The sequence below is a fragment of the Salminus brasiliensis genome, chromosome 18 (genome assembly GCF_030463535.1).
Source record: "Salminus brasiliensis chromosome 18, fSalBra1.hap2, whole genome shotgun sequence".
NCBI classification, from domain to species: Eukaryota; Metazoa; Chordata; class Actinopteri; order Characiformes; family Bryconidae; genus Salminus; species Salminus brasiliensis.
This window is the reverse complement of record NC_132895.1, coordinates 2,977,527-2,999,038: the sequence shown is the minus strand read 5'-3', so window position 1 is coordinate 2,999,038 and position 21,512 is coordinate 2,977,527. Positions and strand designations below refer to the sequence as shown.

Below are 21,512 nucleotides of genomic sequence, written 5' to 3'. Positions count from 1 at the left end.
CAAGTACGGAGGGGCTGGCTGGTCCAGTCTTGGCTTTGTAGGCCAGAGTCAGGGGCCTGAATCTGATGACCTGGGCAGCAGCTACAGGAAGCTACAGTGAAGAGAGAACACAGCAGCGGAGGAGGAGGAGGAGGAGCTGAACATGGCTGAACTTAGAAATGTTGAAGACGACCCGATCCGACCCATGCCGCTGTGTTCTGGATCAGCTGCAGGGGTCTGATGGTGAGCAGAGGGAGAGCAGCCAGAAGAGAGCTGCAGTAGTAGTCAGGTCTTGAAGTGAGGAGAGACTGAACGAGCACCTGGGCGACTCTCTAGAGAGGAGGTGGAATTCTCTGGATGCTGTAAAGGGGGGATCTGCAGGACCGGGTCAGATTTAGATTATATTGGAGGGTTTATTCTAGGAAATATTATAAAACCGTTGCATCTCTGAACTAGTCCATTTACAGGAGCCTAACGTTCAATAGAATCCAGTGTAAAAATAATGTTGTTGAGCATTTCTATTGCTCCAGTCATCATGGACATTTGACTACATTAATAAATAAATAAAAACAAACCAGGAAAAAGAAAAGTTCCCACTTGAATAACCTGTATTTCTGTATTAATTATTAATAATATTGCCTCATCATTATCTACACTTTGGACGAAAGTATTGGGACACTTGCTCGTTCATTGTTTTCTTTTGAGGGTATTAAAAAAAAAAGAGTTTCTCCTGCTTCTGTTGGAGTAACTGTCTCTACTGTCCAGAGAAGAAGACCTTCTACTAGACTTTGGAGCAGCATTGCTGTGAGGATTTGATTACCACCCCACCTCATCCCAAAAGTACTAAATAAAGCACTATCCATCATTCCAGAGAACACAGTTCTTCCACTGCTCCACAATGCTGGGGGGCTTTATATACCCCCTCTACTAGCCCACACCTGGAAGCCCAAGCTGTGTGTGCATTAGTAACTCTTGTATTTAAAAGCAAGATCACCTCCCCTAAATGTGTTGCAGTTCAATATTCCCAGGAGATTATCTAAAAACAAAAGGTGCAAAATGGCAAAACTGGACAGGGTTTTTGGCATGTATCATAATTGATCATAATATTGGACATCCTACATTATCTATGCAAATAAAGATAAACCATCAAGGACACCCATAATAAATTATTAATGTTTATTTGAACAGTTTCTGCATTTTATAAAACAAAAATTCAGCCATAGAGAAATGTTAAAAACGTAAAACTGAACATTCATCTGACGGCAGGTTTAGAAGGATATGGCTTCTGCTGAGGAACAACAATTAGGCGACTGCTTTTGTTAATAAAAGCATTAAAGCACTTTGTCGGGGTGGTGCACCTGAACCGTTACACACTACCATGATGTCATCAATGCATATTCAGTGAAACATTCACACACACACACATCCAGTCAAAATGTGTGTGAGAACTCTATAGAGGCTGTATGGCACTGAAAGTTTCCAGGATAGTCCACTAGCTCTCATACATACACACATTATATATGTATATATATATATATATACATACATACACCTATATAATGTGTGTATATACACACATATATACACAATTAATATATCAATTATATACATATCTATATATATATAATGTATCATTTGTTTGTATATATGTGTATGTATATATATATACACATATATACACACACACATCCAAACACATCTTCCACGTGTACAGACTCAGCCAATCAGCTGAAGCCGTACAGTTAATACACACAATTAAAAAATTCTAGCACCTGATTTTTTTAACTTGCGTTTCTTGTTTAGATCAGTGTAATTAAACCCTGGTACCAGTGTAGTGCATTCAGTTTTACTCTGTTATCATATTAAGATATTTGTGGGGTATCAGTCTGTGAAGACCTTAATAACACCCTCTAACTCTCTGCATTTCAAAGGGGAACTCCACTGATTTTTTCAACATTCTCTGCATGATTGAGAGTGAGAGCTGAGCTCATTCAGAGTCGGGGGGTTTGGTGTAAACTTGAGCTTCACTGTAGAGAAATGACCCGCTCTGGTTTCTTTACAGTGGTGCTGGATGGAGCTTGGCATCCTTACAACACAAATATAGCTCATATTTTATTTACTCTCCAAACCCAGCAGTGAACAGACATTTATCTGGAATGGCGATGATGGTAAACTAGAGGTAAATCTGATAAGAAAATATATGCAGTATTTTGGGACATTTTTCTTGTATGTGAAAATCCCAGAACTCTGGTAGAACAGTGTCTCAGGCATCAGGCAGCGTCTTCATCACCATTAGGTGAAGAACTTTCTGTGAGGAGCTTTTATTATTAGAGCTTCAGACGTCTGCTTCCCTTCACCTCCACTGTAGAACTCCAGCTCTGACTGGGGGAGGTTATCTAGAACCCAGCGCTTCACACCAAACCAAAGTGCCTCTGTTCTCATCCTAACTGATTAATTATTATACATTGAGTCTTTTTCTACATTGTACACAACTCTCAAATGTGGATGTGGAGTTTTCAGAACCCATACAAACAAACAGCTCAATAATAATAAATTAAGTGAAATCTCCCTTCTTTTTTCTTGCCATATGGTTTGATTTTAAAGCCAAGCTTAGGATTTCAGGTGAGCTCTGAGATCGCATGGGTTAAGCCATGCTGATGTGTCACAAAGCTAGACGTTACTCAGTGGGTAACAGCAGAAGGCCTTTCTCCCTTCGTCTACTGGTCAGTGAAACAGATCTGTGAAGTATGTAAGCAAGTGTACACGCATACAATGTCTGGACAAACCAGGACGAACTGTTTCCAAATTCTGCATCATTACAACACACACACACACACACCAGTCACTGAAGCTCCTCCAGAACCCAAAACCTGTATTTGGTTTCATCCTCTGTCGTCTTCTTACACTTAGTGTGTTTTCATCGACTCACAGGCAAACACAACCTCCTGAGAGTGAGAATTTTAGCAGCCATTAAAGTGTACATAGACTCCTTTTCCCAGAGTGCAGCACGGGGGGGAGGGGGGCTCAAGCTCAGTGTCCAGTCCGGGGGGCTTGTAGTTCTCAGGAAGGTTCTCCTGGTGATGATTTGGACATTTTGGGGAGGTCGACTTTAGATCTGGGGGCAGAGAAAACAACCCTGGATGTTAAAATAAGGAGGCCGAGTGGTTAGACCTCCCTCTAGAGGTGGGAAAGACTTTTGTTATTGTGATAAATTACACCATAACACACTGAGCAGATCATAGGAGGCACGTAAAAACCTTGTATCTCCAAAACGGAGACCTCTCCAAAACAATCTTTCAGTGGAATTCAATGTAACAGGATTACATTTGAAGTAATTTAGCAGCATTTCTATTAGTCTGTTCATCAGCAGATTCACATCGTGTCAAAAATGTAAAAAATAAATAAATAAAATGCTGTGGTAATATGACGAACATGGTACTACAAGAACCCTGAAAAGACCAATCACAGAAAAGCTCCAAGTCTCAATTATAGACAAACACAATCTAATTTAATATTGGGCACACTTAGTAAACGTCCATAGTGCAGGCTAGAAAAAGTAAGTGAACCCCTAAATGTAATAACCAGTTGATTCCCCTACTGTAAATACACTCATTTATGAAGCATACATAACATTTCCAACATGTTATTTCCTAAAAAGCTTCCAAAATCATGCATTTACATCGATCAGCCATAACAATAAAACCACCGAGACGTTCACTGAATTACACTGATTAGACAGTGAGCGAACAGTCAGGTCTTGAAGGTGATGAATGTGTTACAGCAGGAAAGATGATCCAGTAAGAATCTGAGACAACAACCAAACTGATGTTCTAGATAACTGGGTCAGAACATCTCCAGAACGTCAGGCAGGTCTTGTGGGGTGGTCCCGGGATGCAGTGATCAGTCCCTACCAACCAAAAGTGCTCCAAAGACAGACCACCGGTGAACCAGTAGCAGGTTCATGGGAGCCCAAGGTGCATCTCACGCTGGTGGCACGAGGGGGACCTACTTCAGCAGGTGGTTTTTATGCTATGGCTGATCGGTGGACTACAAAGCCTTGTGGGTAATGTGTGTACCTGTTGAGAGTCATGTGACTTTTGACAAGGTGTCCTGCAGCAAGAGCGGCCATGAGGGACAGTTCTCCAGCCAATACCGCCGCACACACCACCTGCGCCAACATGCGAGCGTTTTCACCAGGACAGTCTACACTCGCGCCCTGTACACCCAGCATCTACACACACACACACACACACACACACACACACACACACACACACACACACACACAAATGTTACAATTCTACTTATTTTGGGTTATTCTCTTCTACTACTTCCACTACTACTACTACTCATTATTATTATTATTATTATTCATTCTATAATAGTAGTTATTATAGAATGAATAATAATAATAATAATAATAATAACAACAACAACAACTAGTACTACTACTAATAATAAATATTAGTATTACTGTTATTATTCTTATAGAATAACATAACTCTTATAACAATAACTACTAATAATAGTAATTATTATTAGTAGTTATATTTCATTCTATAATAATAAAAATTAGTAATAATAATATAACTAATTCTATAATAATAATTATTAGAAGTATTAGTAGTTATTATTCATTTTATAATTACAATTAGTTATTATAATCATATAACTAATTCTATAATAATAATTATTATTAGTAGTAGTAGTAGTTATTATTATTTATTCTATAATAACAAAAATCCTTCTACAATAATAATAATAATAATAATAATAATTATTATTATTATTATTATTATTGCACTGGAACTGTGTGTGTGTCTGTGTGTGTGTGCGTGTGTGTGTATACCTGTAAACAGGCCTGTTGTGGGGGCAGGTTTGTGCCCCCTCCCACCGTGCCCAGCTCAATAGAGGGCATAGTGCAAGAAATACACAGATCCTCTCCGTCCGATCCCACCGCCTCCATCAGAGTGATGCAGTTACTGCTGCCTACTGTCTGACCTGGGTCCTACACAGAAGAGGGGGGGTATTTATATAGTTTGTGATGATCACTGCAATGATTATTCAGCTGCCACAGTTATCTCCTTCACCCCATGGCCCTGCAAGACAGGGTCTACAGGAGCTACTACAGTCTCACAGCAAGTGTATTCCTAAGCAACGGCACTCACCTGTCCACACGCAATGTAGATCGCCGCTACGATGTTCGCTGCCTGAGCGTTGAAGCCACCTATGCTGCCGGCCATGGCAGAGCCCACCAGGTTCTTACTGATGTTCAGCTCCACCAGTGCTGCGGTGCTCGTTTTCAGCACCTAGGGGGAGCCAGAGAGCGGTGTGAGTTGGGCTCAAGAGAAAGCAAGTACTGAGAAACAGCCTCGGTGGAGAACAGCAGGGTGAAGCCTCACTGCTCTGGACATCTCTCCCAAAGATCGAGCCAAAGCTTAAGCCATCGTTTTAAAATAAGCTACTGACCATAACATTAAAACCTAATATTGAGGTTTAACCAAAATAGCTCTGACCCCTACAAAGCATGGCCTCCACAAGACCTCTGAAGGTATCCTGTGATCTCTGGCACCATAACTAACTTCTTGTCAAAGTGTCTCAGATTCTCACGCTTGTCCATTTTTCCTGCTTCATCACCTTCAAGAACGTTCAAATTGATTGTCATTTTTTAAATTAATTAATTAAATTATATATTTTTTAAATTAATAAATAAATATATATTTTTGGTTTTTTTTTTTCATTGGTAAAAAAAAAGTCTGATTATTTACTAAAATGATGACTAATACAATAAACAGTGAGCGTCCCATAGGAGTGGGCCAGCAGGTTCTATAAGGGGTGATAAAACACTCCTCTAATGGGTTTTTCAGGACGACCGGGTTTTCATTTCTCTATACGGTGGCAATTCTCCATTATTTACTCCAGGCCATGTTATCTTATCATGGTTCCATTAAAACCATTAAAGTCCCCGACGCTTCCGACCTCCATCTGTACCTCTCTGACCACTCCGGCGGGGATGGTGGCCTCACACACAGTGGACTTCCCTCTGCCGTGGATCCAGTTCACTGCTGCTGGCTTTTTATCAGTGCAGTAGTTCCCACTCACTGCCAACACACGCAGGTCAGGAAACTCCTCCCGCAGCCTACACAGAGCCTGTTCTGTACCCTACACACACACAGACACACACACACAGACACACACACAGACACACACACAGACACACAAACAGACACAATTAAAAGGGTGTTTGGAGAGATATATACATATAAAAATAAATCATTTTGGAGCATTTCTATTGGTCAATTAATCATGAACGTCTGATACAATATAAAACCAGAAATACTTTATTGATCCCAGGTGGGAAATTGCAGTTGTTACAGTTGCAAACGATCTGTAAGAATAAACACTACTAAAATCATTTATAACAAAATAAAATAAATTTACAAAAAAAAGCTGCCTGAAGTAAATTGAGGGGGAAAAAAACAATAAATAAAAAAAATATATATATATTTACACACATGTTTATATTGTGTGTATATTGTGTTCCCCTTTAAACACACAAGGGCAGGGGAGTAGTGGTTAAAGCAAGTTCCCTAATGTCTATTTATGTCTATTACACACACACACACACACACACACACACACACACACACACACACACACACACACACACACACACACACACACACACACACACCCTACCTACCTTAGATAGCATGTTCATGCCCATGGCATCCCCAGTCTGAGACTGGAAGCGGATGTAGAGGTTCCTGCCCGCTAAACTGATCTGCAGCCGGTCCAGCCGAGCAAACCTGCAACACGGCACAGAGTTCAGACGGTATTCAACAAAACCCACGACCTGCTGACCTCACAATAATCTAAATAATCATGATAATTCATCTCCACTGTATTTAGAAAGTTGTAGACGGCTGTCTGACTCCTCACCTGCTCGTCCGGTCAAAAGCCTGTTTGACGGAGCTAAAGCCTTCAGAACTCTCCAGCCAGGATTTGACCTCTGCTGCCCTGCACGCGGACTTCAGCTGCACGACGGGACCCCGCGTCATTCCGTCCGCCAGAACACAGGCACTCGCCCCACCAGACAACTACAGAGAGAGAGAGAGAGAGAGAGAGAGAGAGAGAGAGAGAGAGAGAGAGAGAGAGAGACAGAGAGACAGAGAGAGAGACAGAGAGAGAGACAGAGAGAGAGACAGAGAGAGAGACAGAGAGAGAGACAGAGAGAGAGACAGACAGAGAGAGAGAGAGAGAGACGGTCAGAAAGTGACTGTACAAATGTGAACATTAACTTTAATTATTTCAATTAATTATAATTAATTATAAATGACTGGGAAATTAAGCTTTATTCTAATTAGTTGTCAGTTTTAGTCAAAGTGACAAAAACAAAAAAAAATAGTTAAGTTTAAGTTTAAATTCTAAAGTATTTAGTTAGATTTTAGTCATATTTTTTTTTTTTATCATCATATTTATTGCCAACTTTCCTAAACAGCAGCTTAAAAAGTGTGAATTCTTGGAAGAAATACGACTCCTGTTTTTTTTCCTCAAACACATTTTGCTTTAATTCAACTTTAAAATGCTAAAAAATAATTTCACTGATACAATATTAAGAGCTGAATTAATCAGATGAAGCAGTGTGTGCATACGGTACGGTTTCACTGTGACTGAGAAATGGTGGACTTCGCTCATATGTATCCCCTTGTTGCCCCTTAGTTTTACTATATTCATCATTTTTACTTCATGACTTTATTGATGTTTATTGCACATTTCTTTGAGCTCAGTAAAGTTAGTTTGATATTAAATATTCAGCAGAAATTCACGTTTTTCCTCTCCTAGATTTCAAAACTTTTACAAGTCTCCAACCAGCTGCTTTTTTTCTGTGAACGTTGTACGTTTTTAGACAGTGTCCGCACTTTACAGACGGTCCCTTTCCGTTTTTGCCGCCTGCTGCAGCGTTTCCTGCTATTCTGATTAAAATAACTGGGCGAAATGGAAAGATCGCGAGCTCTAATGAAACATAATGACTGTAGTTTTCTGTTTTCTGTCCCACCAGCTTTTAGAATATGGAATTTTAGAGATTTTAGGACTTAAGTGCTGATGAGTGGACGGAGAGATCAGTGGATTAAAGATAATCTGTCAGTCATTTTAGATCAGTTTTTATTCGCTGATTAAAAAAAGTGTAATAGACCGAGTCATGATTCTGGTTTCCAATTCTCGCTTAGTCTTGTTTGTGTCGTAAAAATTTAATATCTAATAATCTTAAACGAATATTTTCCGTCATGGTTTCAGGTAACGCTCATAACGCTCATCGTTACAGAATGAAAGGAAGATTTGAGAGAAGTAAAGAATGAAAGGATACAGGAAGCAGACTCACAGTAATGGCCCTGCAGCCTCGGTTAGTGCTGGCTACTAAACAGCCTTCAGTCGTCGCCATGGGGATGTAGAACTCTTTACCATCCAAAAGCAGTGGTCCAGCCACGCCCACTGGTACCGGCATGTAGCCAATCACATTTTCACAGTTTGAGCCCATTATCTAAGAACAAGAGTGAGCAGGACATTAATGATGTTTACTGAAACAGTTCCTTACTAATAACACTCCTACAGAAAGTGGAGGTGGTGGTTCTCCATCACTGTGTTCATCATTAGAACATCTCCAAAGTTCTCCTCTCTCATGGAGTCTAGTATTATTTAGAGTTCTCCTCAGATCAACACCTGGTTTGGTGGTAAATCAGGGCTTAATGATGGTAAATCAGGTGAGCTGCTGCTGCTGCTGCTGCTGCTGATGGAGGTGAACACATCCTCCACGCTGTGCTGGCTGGACTGGGGGGCGTCCAGGAGAACCCTGGAGGAACTGAGCTCTGTTCTTCAGACTAGCTCACCAACAAGATCTCACTACTTTCTTTCTTCAGAATGAGAAGCTCTTGTTCCTCCTTTTTACTGGATTTATGTTCTGGAGCTTCTACAGTAAAACTCTCTCACACAACTGGCCATAAGGAACAGTGCTCTACCTTGGAGTAGTCGTAGTCTCTGTAGGGCAGTTTCTCCAAGGCTGAGGGGTGGGGCAGTTTCCCCGAAAGCATCTCTCTCCGTATGGCCACACCCCTCTGTGGAGTCTCCAGTGCTGCTTCCAGGCGATATCCCAGAATGCTCCTGTTCTCCACCAGTGCTATCACCTCAGCATCGCTCAGACAGCGTGGACCTCGCTGCAGATGGACAGACAGACACACAGAGGATATATATAAGGGCATGTCCTCAGACCAGAGCAGAAGCAGGGGCCCGTATTTCTCCCAGCAGTCCTGTTATTTCAGGAGGACACACGACCTCCAGTGTTCTCCTGCTTTTATACTCCAACTTCAGACAATAAATAAAGTAGTAAAGTAATTAATGAATAAAATAAATTAATGAATTCCTTAGCAAGCAGCTAGTTGCTACGTCACAGTAATGGGCTCCACTCTCTCACTGCTCAGCCTGCAGGGCCTTGTCCGGCTCCTCACACACAGACCAGAATAAATTGATATAAAATAATATATATATATATATATATATATATATATATATATATATATATATATATATATAAAATATTAATTATTTCACTAAATTGTATATAATATAAATTTTATATAATAATTATAATATATATTATATATAATGTATAATTGCGTTAATGCTTTGCGTTACTTCTTGGTGTGAACTGGGTGGACAGACGTCTCTAGTAAAGCTGTAAAGGTTTAAAGGTAGATAGCTGTAAAGGCCCAACAGCGGGAGCTTGCCCGGGTATCAAACCCACAACCCTTTCATCAACAGCCTGGAGCTCTAACCACAGAGCCACCACTGCCCCACTAAATACCCCTAGAGTTAGACCTGAACACCATGCCGAACAGCATACGTGATTGCTCAGGATCTGTGATGCTGTGCTACAGAAACAGTGTAAGAGATGCGCCTTCTAAGATCTAGATTAATTATGGCTAGGGCTGGGCGATATGGTAATAAAATACTAGATCACGATATTTAAAGATATTTTCCGCAATACACGAAATTTACCACGATACATCACAGACTTAAAAAAATACATCAGTATCTACAGATTCTTATAAACTACTGTTCAGATCCTCTCCTGTACTGAACACAGTGATTTATACTCTGCTGCTCTGCATCTAATGAACCCTTCAGTCTAATCACACTGTTAGTAGTGAAGCCTGCAGCTGACCAGTGTTTATTACACTAACAGTCTCCTCCATATGATTAGAGGAGCATATTGTTATCATGAAAATGTAACGAAATTTATCACAACACGATAAAATACTGTCATATTGCCCAGCTCTAATTATGGGTGCAGAGATTAATCGACTTACTCGACTATTTGGCGTCCAAATTAGTTCTCCAGGCTTCTCTTAGCTTTACTCAGGGCTTTACGTTACTTCTTGGTTTGACGACGTGGTTCAGAGGAGTGATAGTGTTTTTAAAAACAATAACAGCACAGTCGGGACGCTTCTCAAAGTGGCTGAAACTAACTGTAGTATAAAATTTAATTAAAAAGACAAAACAAAGCAAAAAGAGGTTCATTATTGGATCATTTCGTACCTCCGGGTCTCGGAGTATGCTCAGGCAGTCCTGTAGTGGCCGAGGCCGTGATGTGGAGCCCTGGTGCTCACTCTCCTCTGGCTGGTCCTTTGCTCTCTCTCTCAGCTCTGGAGCACAAGCCTGCTCTCCGAACACGAGCAGAGGCCGAGTTACATCATCTATGGGAAAAAAATTAAAATAAATAAATACGCCGTAAGCAGAAAAGCATCGTCATATGAGGGCTCTGGTCTGACAGCGTCAAAATAAAAGTCACTAATACAAATTAATCTGAAATTATAAATCAATATATCTTCAATATCAGCAGAAAAAATCCCAAGCTAAATGTACAAGCTGATTATTTGGATATCTTAATTGAGCGATTTATAATGAAATCATTGATCAATCCTTTCACTGACTGATTATTAGACTATTAAAACAGTATATATATATATATATATATATATATATATATATATATATATATATATATATATATATATATATATATACAGTAAATATAATTTTATATAATCATAACCCAACCGGGTATCTTACCTCTCTCCTCTGTAGCTGTAGTGGACAGGGAAGCTGCTGTTGGGTTAGTGTTCACCCTCTTCAGGGCTTTGGGTGGGGTCAGCTCCCTCCTACAGCAATCCTCTGCTGCCCTCTTATTGGTCAAGGCAGTTGGGGGGCTGGCCATGGGGCTTTTGATGGACAGGGAGGACTCGGTCTCTGCTTGCTCAAAGAAGACGTACTTCACCGCCAGCAGCAGCGCCAGGGAGAGCGTGATGACCTGCTCAAGGTCCACACTGGAGGAAGAGAGAGAGGCAGAAGAGTGAGGGACAGGCTATCAGCATGGATTTTTACTGGTCCAATCAGAAGCTGGGGTTCTACTGATCTACAAGACTTCTGATTCTCTCAGGATTTTATGTAATTTAATATTAAATCAAGCTCTAATTATATTCCTCACAAAATTAAAAACTTAAAAGCAGCTTTAATGAAACAGGCCCAGCATCTGAGTGTGGGTGTGGCCACAGCATAAGCCCTGTCCACTTTACACCGATATAAGGCACCCAGTTAGGCTCAGCTGTTACTGCACTGAAAAGTACGACACACCTTAGAAGAAGCACAGTTAAGTCTACCTGGTCATGGCTACGTCAGAGTCCAGGCTGGGGCTGTGCAGATCCACAGCTGAGCCGCTGGAGTTGTTGGAGGGCGACTCAGCCAACAGTCGAGTGTGGGCATGGACCAGCGCCAGGACCAGAGACTGGACAAACATGACATTACATCACAGTCAGAACCAGAAAGCTGTCTAGAACATTGTGGGATCATACTGCATGTTTCTGATAGTGTGTGTGTGTGTATATATATATATATATATATATATATATATATATATATATATATATATATATATATATATACATACATATACATACACACACACACACACATATATATATATAATTATAATAATAATCCTCACCATGATCATCTTGACTCGCTGAGTAACAGGGTTGGGCTTGTTGTCTGCCTCTTCCTCCAAAACTCGGGCAAAGTGACTGAGCTGCCAGATGGGGCGCCCTTCCCTGCTCTCTCTCGACAGCTGGAATAGAAACACAGAAGCAGTTATGAACAACGGGCAGGACATCAGACAGCAGAGACCGTGAACGCTAAAAAGCCTAAAGCTGGACAGTATCCACTATTAGGAGTTATTGCACTATGAATTATTCGATATGCTATAAATCACTCAGTATCTACTATAACCTCTATAACCTCTATACTATAACTATGTATTATTTAGCATTAATATGAATTTAGTATACAATATGTAATATAATAACTTATCTAGTATCCACCATGAATTTCAGTACCTCCTATGACTTATTCAGCACCCATTATGACTTATGCAATATCCACTATGAATTATATGGTACCTACTGTTACTTATTCAATGTATACTATGAATTATTTAGAATCCAGTATGTATTACATAATGGGTAATACGGAGAGGTTTAGTATCTACCACAACGTATCCAGTATCCACCATGAATTTCCCAGTACCTGCTATGACGTATGCAGTATTAACTATGGTTTATCAATTATATGCTCTTCATTATTGATCATTATTTAGTATCTCATTTAAAATATGCAGTATCTAATACAAGTTGTCCAGTATCCATCATGAATTACTAAGTACCTATTATAAATTACTGAATTACTGACTCGTCACAAGTACTGAAACGTGTGGTACTGAAGGTGTAAATGATCCTCCTATCCGAGCTCTCACCTCCAGGACCAGAGAGACACAGGCAGGGAAGAAGGTCATGAAAACGAAGTAGTTGGCCAGGACTGATATGCAGCCAAAACAGCACATGAGCTCCAGCTGCCGCACACCTGGACAGAGACGGGAATCCATCAGCGTGAGAACAAGGGACCAAACACGGGGTCATGACCAGAAGCGGAATTCAAACATTACAAATGCTGCCTCTTAATCTGAGGCAGGATTAATCTGAGGCACGTCTGAATTAAATGGCAGTACCCTAAGAAATGAATGGGTGACTGTATTATTGCCTCCAGGGTTCAGTTACAGAGACAGTCTGCCTACACTGCCTTGAGCAGAAATGCCTTAAGGCACCCCCTTGAGTTTTGGACACAGACCCTATTTTCAGAATAAGGGGGTGGGGGGGATGGGGTACTGCTAGCAGGCTGGCTAATGCAATGGGGAACATTAAGGCAGAAGAATCCAGTCTTACCAGACATGGTTCCCACTCCAATGACCAGACACTCCACCAAAGCATCCAGGGTGAAGGTAGGGCCCAGGATGGCCATGCCCTGGGCTATGTTCTCCCTCACCTCCCCCTGTGGGATACAGAGCTGAGCTGTAAGCAAGATAACTTACTAGAGCCTGATTAGCAAACTGGATGAATACAGTAACGGAGCTGTATTCTGTGTGGTGTCTGTCCTGTTACCATAGTGGGAAAATATAATAGTGGGGGGTTATTATTTAGTAATCTACTGTATGATATTCAGAATCAGAATCCACCATGACATATTCACTATACACCATTAATTATTCAGCAGCCACTAAAATTGTTTAGTATCTAATATGAAATTTTCAGTCATTTATCTAGTGTCCTCCATGATTTTCAGAACCTATTAGAAATTATTCAGCACCTATTATATATATGCAATATCTCCACCAGCAATAACATCCCTCCAGCTATGGCGTGGGTTGTACAATACCTGAGAGTTTGAGCTGAGGGCGAACTTGGCCAGCGTGCAGGCTTTAGAAAGGTCAATCAGCAACAGGAAGAAAGGCAACGCTTCACTGGAAGAAACACAGAGACAGGGAGTTACCTCAGGAGTTTCACAATAAACAACTACAATCAAAATCTGAACTGAAAACTGCAAAGAAAGCAGAGCGTACTTCAGGCCTGTGAGCTCTTTGCCCAGAAAGTGAATGACCACAGTGCTGAAGACAAAACTGGAGAACACAGTGAAGAGTCCAGCAATACCTGCAAACACACACAAGTTCATGGTACTATAACCGCGAGTGTATATATATATATATATATATATATATATATATATATATATATATATATATATATATATATATATATATATGTGTGTTATCTTTTGATAAGCAGCAGAAAGTCCGCCTCCATAAACTCACCCAGCATGTACTTGGAGCCGAGCTGCCGCAGGTTTTTGAACTGCACATAGATGTAGACAATGGCCAGGCACCTCGTAATGGTTAAGATGATGAGGTCACTGCTCAGGATTTTCTGGAAGAGAGAATACAGGGAGCTGATTCAGGGTTACACAGCTCTGGACTCAGATTCTATTTTTGTATTGTGATAAAAAATAAATAAATAAGTATATATTATATATATATATTATATTATGTAACACACAGTACCAGTGTCATCAATGCTGACCAACACTGACCAGCTGTAAGTGTTATTACAAGGACTAACAGCGGTGCTCAGTGGTTAGAGCTCCGGGCTATTATTAATATAGAGTTGTGGGTTCGATACCCGGGCCCTTGAGCAAGACATTTAACCCCCCCCCCCTCCCTGCTCCCCGGGTGCCACAACAACGGCTACCACCGCACTGGCCTTGTGTCCTCACTGTCCACTGTGTGTGTTTCATCACTAGTGTGTGTGTGTGTGTGTTTTTACTGCATAAATGGGTTGAAGGCAGAGGTCAAATTCCCTCTAACACTAATGTTGAATATAGGGGTCTTTATTAATTATTATTACAATATTTATTAAATTATTGATGATTTAATTAACTAATTAATTATTATTTTGTAACTCTGGTCACTATACGCGGATCATACTGCCATCATCAGACAGCAGATTTCACCCCTGGACTTCGCTTGGAATGGCTCTGGGCTGTTAATTTACTCAACATAGCAGAACTTGAATGTACGGCTGCGCGATCTAACCATGCCAAGCACAGGACATGGCTGAATATGGACATTTCATCCCTTATTTCTTTTCGTGAGGTTGTACCTATGATCACTGTTGCTGTCCAGGTCTCTCGTGTGTGTTGTTTTGCTGTCTGCTGCCCCCTATCCTGTTGTTGTTGTTTTGTGAAATAGAAATGCTTGATAAGCTTTGCAGTCACCTTTTAAGAGACGAGAACAATGCACACCTTGTCCCAGGAGCAAGCAAGTGCTGGAATGTGGTGCTGCAGACTTCAACTGCAGCATAGGTGGAGCACATAGTTCCCATCAGCGTAAACCAGTTACTTACAACTACACTGTACGCAAAAGGGGCTCAGACAGACAGACAGACAGACTTTTCCACCAATACTAAAAACCCTTTAACCATATAAGTCACTAAATGGTTGTTTGTGTTGTGATGGATCCAGAGCCACTTACAGAAGTGGGCCAATGTAGTGTTAGGAGTCTTGCCCAAGGACTGCACAGTCATCCAGACCGGGTGAATCCAACCCTGGTCTCCCACATGGTGTGGCAGCTCACTGGCAGGTAGTGGTGTTACCTGTTGCGCCGTGCCACACCAACCACACCTGTACTGTACTGTACTGTACAGGGGGATCATCCACAGCTGATGTTTGTAAGCCAAACTTAAACGCTGATCTGTGTTCCCAGGCTTTTAATCGCTCTAATAGGTTTTAGTTATTTAATGCACTTTATTTATTTACATCTTGGCTGCTTATCATCAATTCTACATCACGTTATCTGCCTCCTGTAGTCCTTAATGTGCTCTAGAAATAGACCTCCCTCGACTAAGGACCTCCTAAAGAGCCCCTTAACCCTTCTAACCCAGGTTTGTATGTGAGGAACATGTAAATGCTATTGCTTAAAGAGAGGTCCCTGCCTTTTATACTTCACATGTTTATTAGGAATAATTCCTACAGTGTGTTATTAATAGGATCGATGATCATGAGGGGTAATGCTGTAACATGTCTCCTGTTACTCCGGTATTGGATCAGAATTGGAATATCAGTTTTCTATTGGTCGGTTATTTCATATCTAGCTAATCAAGCATTAGGAACAACAGTGCAGCACAGATCCGCATCAGGCCGCCGTACCTCCTGCACTTTAGGGCACTGGTAGTTCCAGTCGCAGATCTGGTCGCCTCCGGCGATAGCATTCATAGACATGAGGCAGATCGTCACGGCGATTGTCCCCACGATCACCTCCCAGGGATGCGAGGCCACAAACAGGCCGTGCAGCCTGAAGAGTCGGGTCAGCATCGTCACGGCGGTGGGGCTCAGCGGGTCATCTGGCCAGAAAGGAAGACAAATCACATTTATACCAGAACGTCCACTTCAATTTTAACACCATGACCATATACATCTTCATACACTCCCATAGTCCTTAATATAGTTCCTCAAGGTCCCCATCACTTCACCTTCCTCCTCCTCCTCCTCCTCCTCCTCCTATCTGATATTGGTGCTGTTGTTATTCTGTAAAGCAATCCTGACTATGAGACAGATGCTATATTAGTTAATTCTATTAATTATTACTCTATATTATTATTTCCCATGCTCCACTGAGACAAACTGACCAGCTTTAGCTTTACTGTTCCTTTAATAAGCAAAATAAGAGTTTTTTTTGAACACATACGTCACACATTTATTAATTATAATAATTACAGTATATTATTAATAGGATCTGTGATCATAAGAGGTAAGACAGAGCTCCCAGACTCTGTGTAATGATGTAACACATGTCTCCTATTACTCGGATACTGGATCAGTTCCGATATGCTGCACCATTCTGCGTCCTCCGCCACATCCTGCAGCCAAAGCCCCCTTTAGCAGCTGCCCTGCCCGCCTGACATTAAATCACACCACCTCGCTAGATCCACACCTTTAAATATTTCAGAAAAATAATACAATGCTATTTTCTGTGTTGAATGTAATTTATGTACAATCGACCCCAAAATATTGATGAATTTGCGGAGAATTTCGGAAATTTTAAAGGCAAACTATTTTGATGGCTAGTTCAGTTCCCTCACGCGTAACTAGCTACATATTTAATGTGATGTTTCTACATTTGTACGACAATATTTATGACCAGAAATTATTATTTAAATATCAAAACTTAATCTGGCTAAAAACGCGCTAAACGCTGAAACCGGCCAATCAGCGCACAGCTGGAAGCGGAGGGTGCAGGATTTGTCGAGGGCGGATTATCGCGCACCACCTAGTCGAGTTTCCATGTACGCCCAGCTGTAGTTAGCCTGAAGCTAACGCGCTCTGCCCGGCCAAGGTCAGAACCGCGCCCTCAGGACAGTCGCTAATAAAACCCCGCTGCCCACAGAAGAGACCGGTCAGAGGAGCCAGAGTCCACCGAGAGAAGCACCGAAGTACCTGCATGTTTCAACCCCTTCCACAGATCGTTGTCCATGGGCCTGTCCTCCCGCTACAGCGATGGCGGCTTTGAGTCAACCAAGGCGACGAGGCCACGCCCTCTGCATGTGATGTCACCAAGGGCTTGCGTCCTGATTGGTCTAGTGAAACCCTGTACACTAGGAAGTACACTAGGAAGTACACTAGGAGACATCCTATTTAAGTAATTATTAATATTTCATTTTTTTTATTATTATTATTATTATTTGATCAATTACTGCTGTGAAATAGTATTTATCTGCAATATCATACATGAAGTACACAATTTCATTTTATTTTAATGTTAAGACCTACAAATATGTCATTTCCTTACTTAAGTACTAAGTAGAAATTCTCTGAACTTCACTGGTCATATTTTATTAGTTGACTTTTTACTTCTACTCCTCACATTTTCACCCAATTATCTGAACTTTCTACTGCTTACAAAAAAAAAAAAAACACTCTCCACTATGAGAAGTATAAACAGACTCCATTCTGACTCCCTATTGGTTTATAAGAGATCATCACACCTGCACACGTCCCGTCACTCTCCAGCAGCTCACAGCAGACTGTGTCTGTAGTCTAGTATGAAGACTGTGTCCGTGGCAGAGACTCAAGAGAGCTGCAGTGAAACGTCCCGACTGAGCCCCACATTTACACTCCAATAAAGCTTATTGATCACACGCCTCTGAAGTCTGACTTTCTGCAGCTTTACAGAACTTCTAGACAACGACTCCTCATATTCTCCTCCATGAAGCTCATGTTGATGCTCAGTAGAGCACAGAGACGCTCCTTTAATAGAGCTGATATTACTGAAATGCTTCATTTTCAATGGGCAGATCTGCAGCTGAAACAGGAGCCTAGTGCAGCCCAACATTTTTAACATCAACATTTTAATAGATCATTCTCCTCATTATGACTTTTAGAGAAATGGGGTTTTGGGGAGGGGGGGGGGGTAGTGCACTATAGACCCCTGTGGTGAGGCCTAAGCTTTCAGCCTTTGTTTTCCTTCCATTACTTTTACTTTTCTACTTGAAGTCGTTCTGAAACCAGTACTTTTACACTTTTACTGGAGTAAAAAGCTTCAGTTGATCCTTCAGCTTCTTGGGAATACTTTTTACAGCATTGTAAAAAGCATTTTATTCAGTAAGTATTATAAATTATTTAGCTACAATAAAGTATCCAATAACTGTCATGAAACAGTATGCACAGATGAGGAATTAAGGGCCTTTGGGGTTTAATGGGTTGATTAACGTCGCCCTCTAGCGGCTGAAGTTACCGGGATAATGGAGCACAAGTGAGCATTTATTTCACTGCTGAAAGTAAAACTTATGGAATGTGAAAGTTAGAAGTTAGACGCCATTGGTTGGAGCAGTTACCTGACCTGCTTTGATTTGCCTACTGCAAACTTTGGGAGTCTGCAGTAATTATTAGGAGTTTATTTTCTGCTTATTTGTGACAATGAGGCGAAGACGAATGAAAGGTAAGCAACATCCCATCAGCAGCTAGACTGTGTGCTTCAATACTTTATGGTTTTAGTAAATGTTTTTTTGGCAGCAGTAGGACAGTAAAACAGAAAGAGCATTAGGGTTAAGTAACTAAACAGTTCTTTAAAAACTGGGATCAGCCGTCATTTCAGAGTTATTTCTTTAGATAAATGTTTTACACCATAAAATCAAGGTTCCAGTATTTGGTATAATTATTACAGTAATATTATTAGAAACATATACCCTGTGCTTCACCTCGGAAAGCATGCAGCATTTATCTGCTGCCCTTTTTAATTTACTGTGTTTGATTTTGAGGAGATTTGAGGACCATTTTTAGTGAAAGTATATTTTATGGCAGTTTTGAAAATCTATTAGAAATCCAAAACTGAAATGTATTCATTAAAACGTTCAGATTCTTTGTTGTGGCACACAACAATGTGTTTATGTGCATTCATTTTTTTTATTTAGAAAAGAGTTTAGAAAGGAACACACCCGGGTCTGTAAAGGCCTACGATTTACACTATATTATCAGGACAAGAAATAAGCCGTGAATTACTGTTGTAGTTAATGGCCAAGTCCTAGTCTGAGACCAGAGCACATTCTTTATTACTGCATCCAAACATTGTGTGTTTTCATGACGTTTGGATGCAAAACATACTGTATAACACATAATATCAACTGGTATCGCTAACAACACTAACCTGAGTTATAGTGGGGGATTTTGATTTGATTCGTTACAGCTCCGACTTCCAATGTAAATGGAGTGCAGCACAACAGTTTGTGTTGTGTAATAGGAATACACAGCACATCTGAATAGGGGTCCGCCACTGTTGTGTTCTTGCAAGTTCGTTCTTGCAAGATTTATCTGTTCTGCGCATTCTTGGTATAAGAAACACACGCAACAAGCACCAGTTTGGAGGTCTATTTCTGGACTGTTCTGTAGTCCATTCTCTATATTTTTTATTTTCTTCATTTCATAGGTGATTTTTTTTTTGTTCATGATTCTACTTCTTTTACTGCACCACTCACTGCAACAATACCCCCCAACATGGCACACCAGTGATGGTTCACACTGTAAGCAACGTGCAGTGTGTTCACTACCAAAAATACTGGAGTCAGTAGAGAGTTAAGCTGTCCAGCACATTATTTTGCGCACCCTTAAACATTTTATTACGCCTATTATTCAGTAACAATAGACAAAGGTTCAGTTTCTAAGTACTGTTACCTCAGACAGATGCACTGGACTCTTGACAATAATTTCCGAGTCCACCTCAACCCGAGACCAGATGAGGTCAGGACCGAGGCGAGACCAAGACCGCTCAATTATGGCTTAGAGACCGGACTTGAGTACTGCCACACTACGATGAGTTCCATCGGACTGTTAAGTTCTCTGCGATCAGATTCAGTCAATGCATAATGGTTTGGAGGCCTGAAGAATTAGAGATGCATCCCTAACGTCAGTTGGGCATTAAGCAGAGGGCATCTGTAGAGGTGTCCACATCCACACTTCGGTGGATCCGCTGGCGTAGAGGTGATTTGAAGGCGACGTTGGGCGCTTGGGGAACCAGGACTGGAGGCTGATCTATGGTAGCACCTGCTGGAAGAGTAGAGGGCAGAATACCAGTGGCCAGGATGGAAATGGCCGAGAAGGGTGGGGTTGGGATGAAAAAACAAGGACAGGGAAGGAAGAAGGAAAGGGGAGAGTGAGAGAAAGGACAGGCCGAGAAGGGACAGAGACAGGAGGAAGAGAAAGACCAGTAGGAAAGAGGAGAGAGGCGAGGAAATCCAATGAGCGGGCCGCAGATGCCAGGCGTAGGGTTCGCCATGGTAGCAGGGGACACTGAGGCCAATGTCATCACACCATGTGGCAGGGAAGCGCAGGGCACCGAAGTCTGAGGCAAGAAACAGGGCAAATAGGATACTCTTGTTGACAGAGCAGGCAAAAGAGACTCAGCAAGACCTGAGCACCTTCTGCAAACTGAAGAATGTTTAACCAATGATGGCAGCAGCCGGTGGGCGAGCACAAAGGCCTACGTGAGCAGGAGGTGTGGGCAGGGAAGCCTGGTGCCAGGGGCACAGGAAGCACCAAGGGGACACTGCCTGCTGCATCTGCAAAGCAACCAGCATTGTGGATGACTCCACCCACCCTTCACACAGACTGTTCTCCCTCCTGCCATCAGGAAGAAGGTACCGCAGCATCCGGTCCAACACGACCAGACTCTGCAATAGCTTCTTCCCCCAAGCCATCAGACTTCTCAACTCAACAGGGGAAGCATTTTGCACTAATGACTTTACTACCTCACTAGACTCAATATGTATTACACACTGCAGAATTTGCACACTAGCGGCAATTATTTATTATTCTCTGTCTGTACTGCGTTGTGTTGTCTGTCTGCACTTGTATTGTGTTGCACTTGTGTTCTGTATGCACTGTGTCTGTGTTGCACCATGGTCCTGGAGGAACGTTGTGTACTCTGTATGTAGTTGAAATGACAATAAAACCCACTTGACTTGACCTGAGCACTGGTTAGAGGTGGCCAATAACAGGCTTATGCACGACTGCAAGCCTCTGGAGGATCCTGCACCTCGCGGCACCAACAG

The 21,512-nt window shown here is 41.5% G+C and overlaps 1 protein-coding gene across 1 annotated transcript; it reads right to left on the bottom strand.

Moving 5' to 3' along the window:
* Positions 1–1,141: 1,141 nt before the first annotated feature.
* On the bottom strand, positions 1,142–17,497 carry hmgcrb (3-hydroxy-3-methylglutaryl-CoA reductase b). The gene is made up of 20 exons (XM_072662087.1): positions 17,407–17,497; positions 16,120–16,313; positions 14,231–14,342; positions 13,982–14,069; positions 13,798–13,882; positions 13,308–13,413; positions 12,842–12,948; positions 12,038–12,157; positions 11,694–11,818; positions 11,107–11,360; positions 10,573–10,730; positions 8,997–9,191; positions 8,363–8,521; positions 6,922–7,079; positions 6,683–6,788; positions 5,971–6,141; positions 5,148–5,288; positions 4,829–4,987; positions 4,056–4,210; positions 1,142–3,094 (listed from the first exon to the last, which is right to left on the bottom strand). Exons 1-20 carry the CDS (start codon positions 17,441–17,443, stop codon positions 3,040–3,042), a joined length of 2,685 nt encoding a protein of 894 aa, XP_072518188.1. The 5' UTR covers positions 17,444–17,497; the 3' UTR covers positions 1,142–3,039.
* Between the last annotated feature and the right edge of the window lie 4,015 nt (positions 17,498–21,512).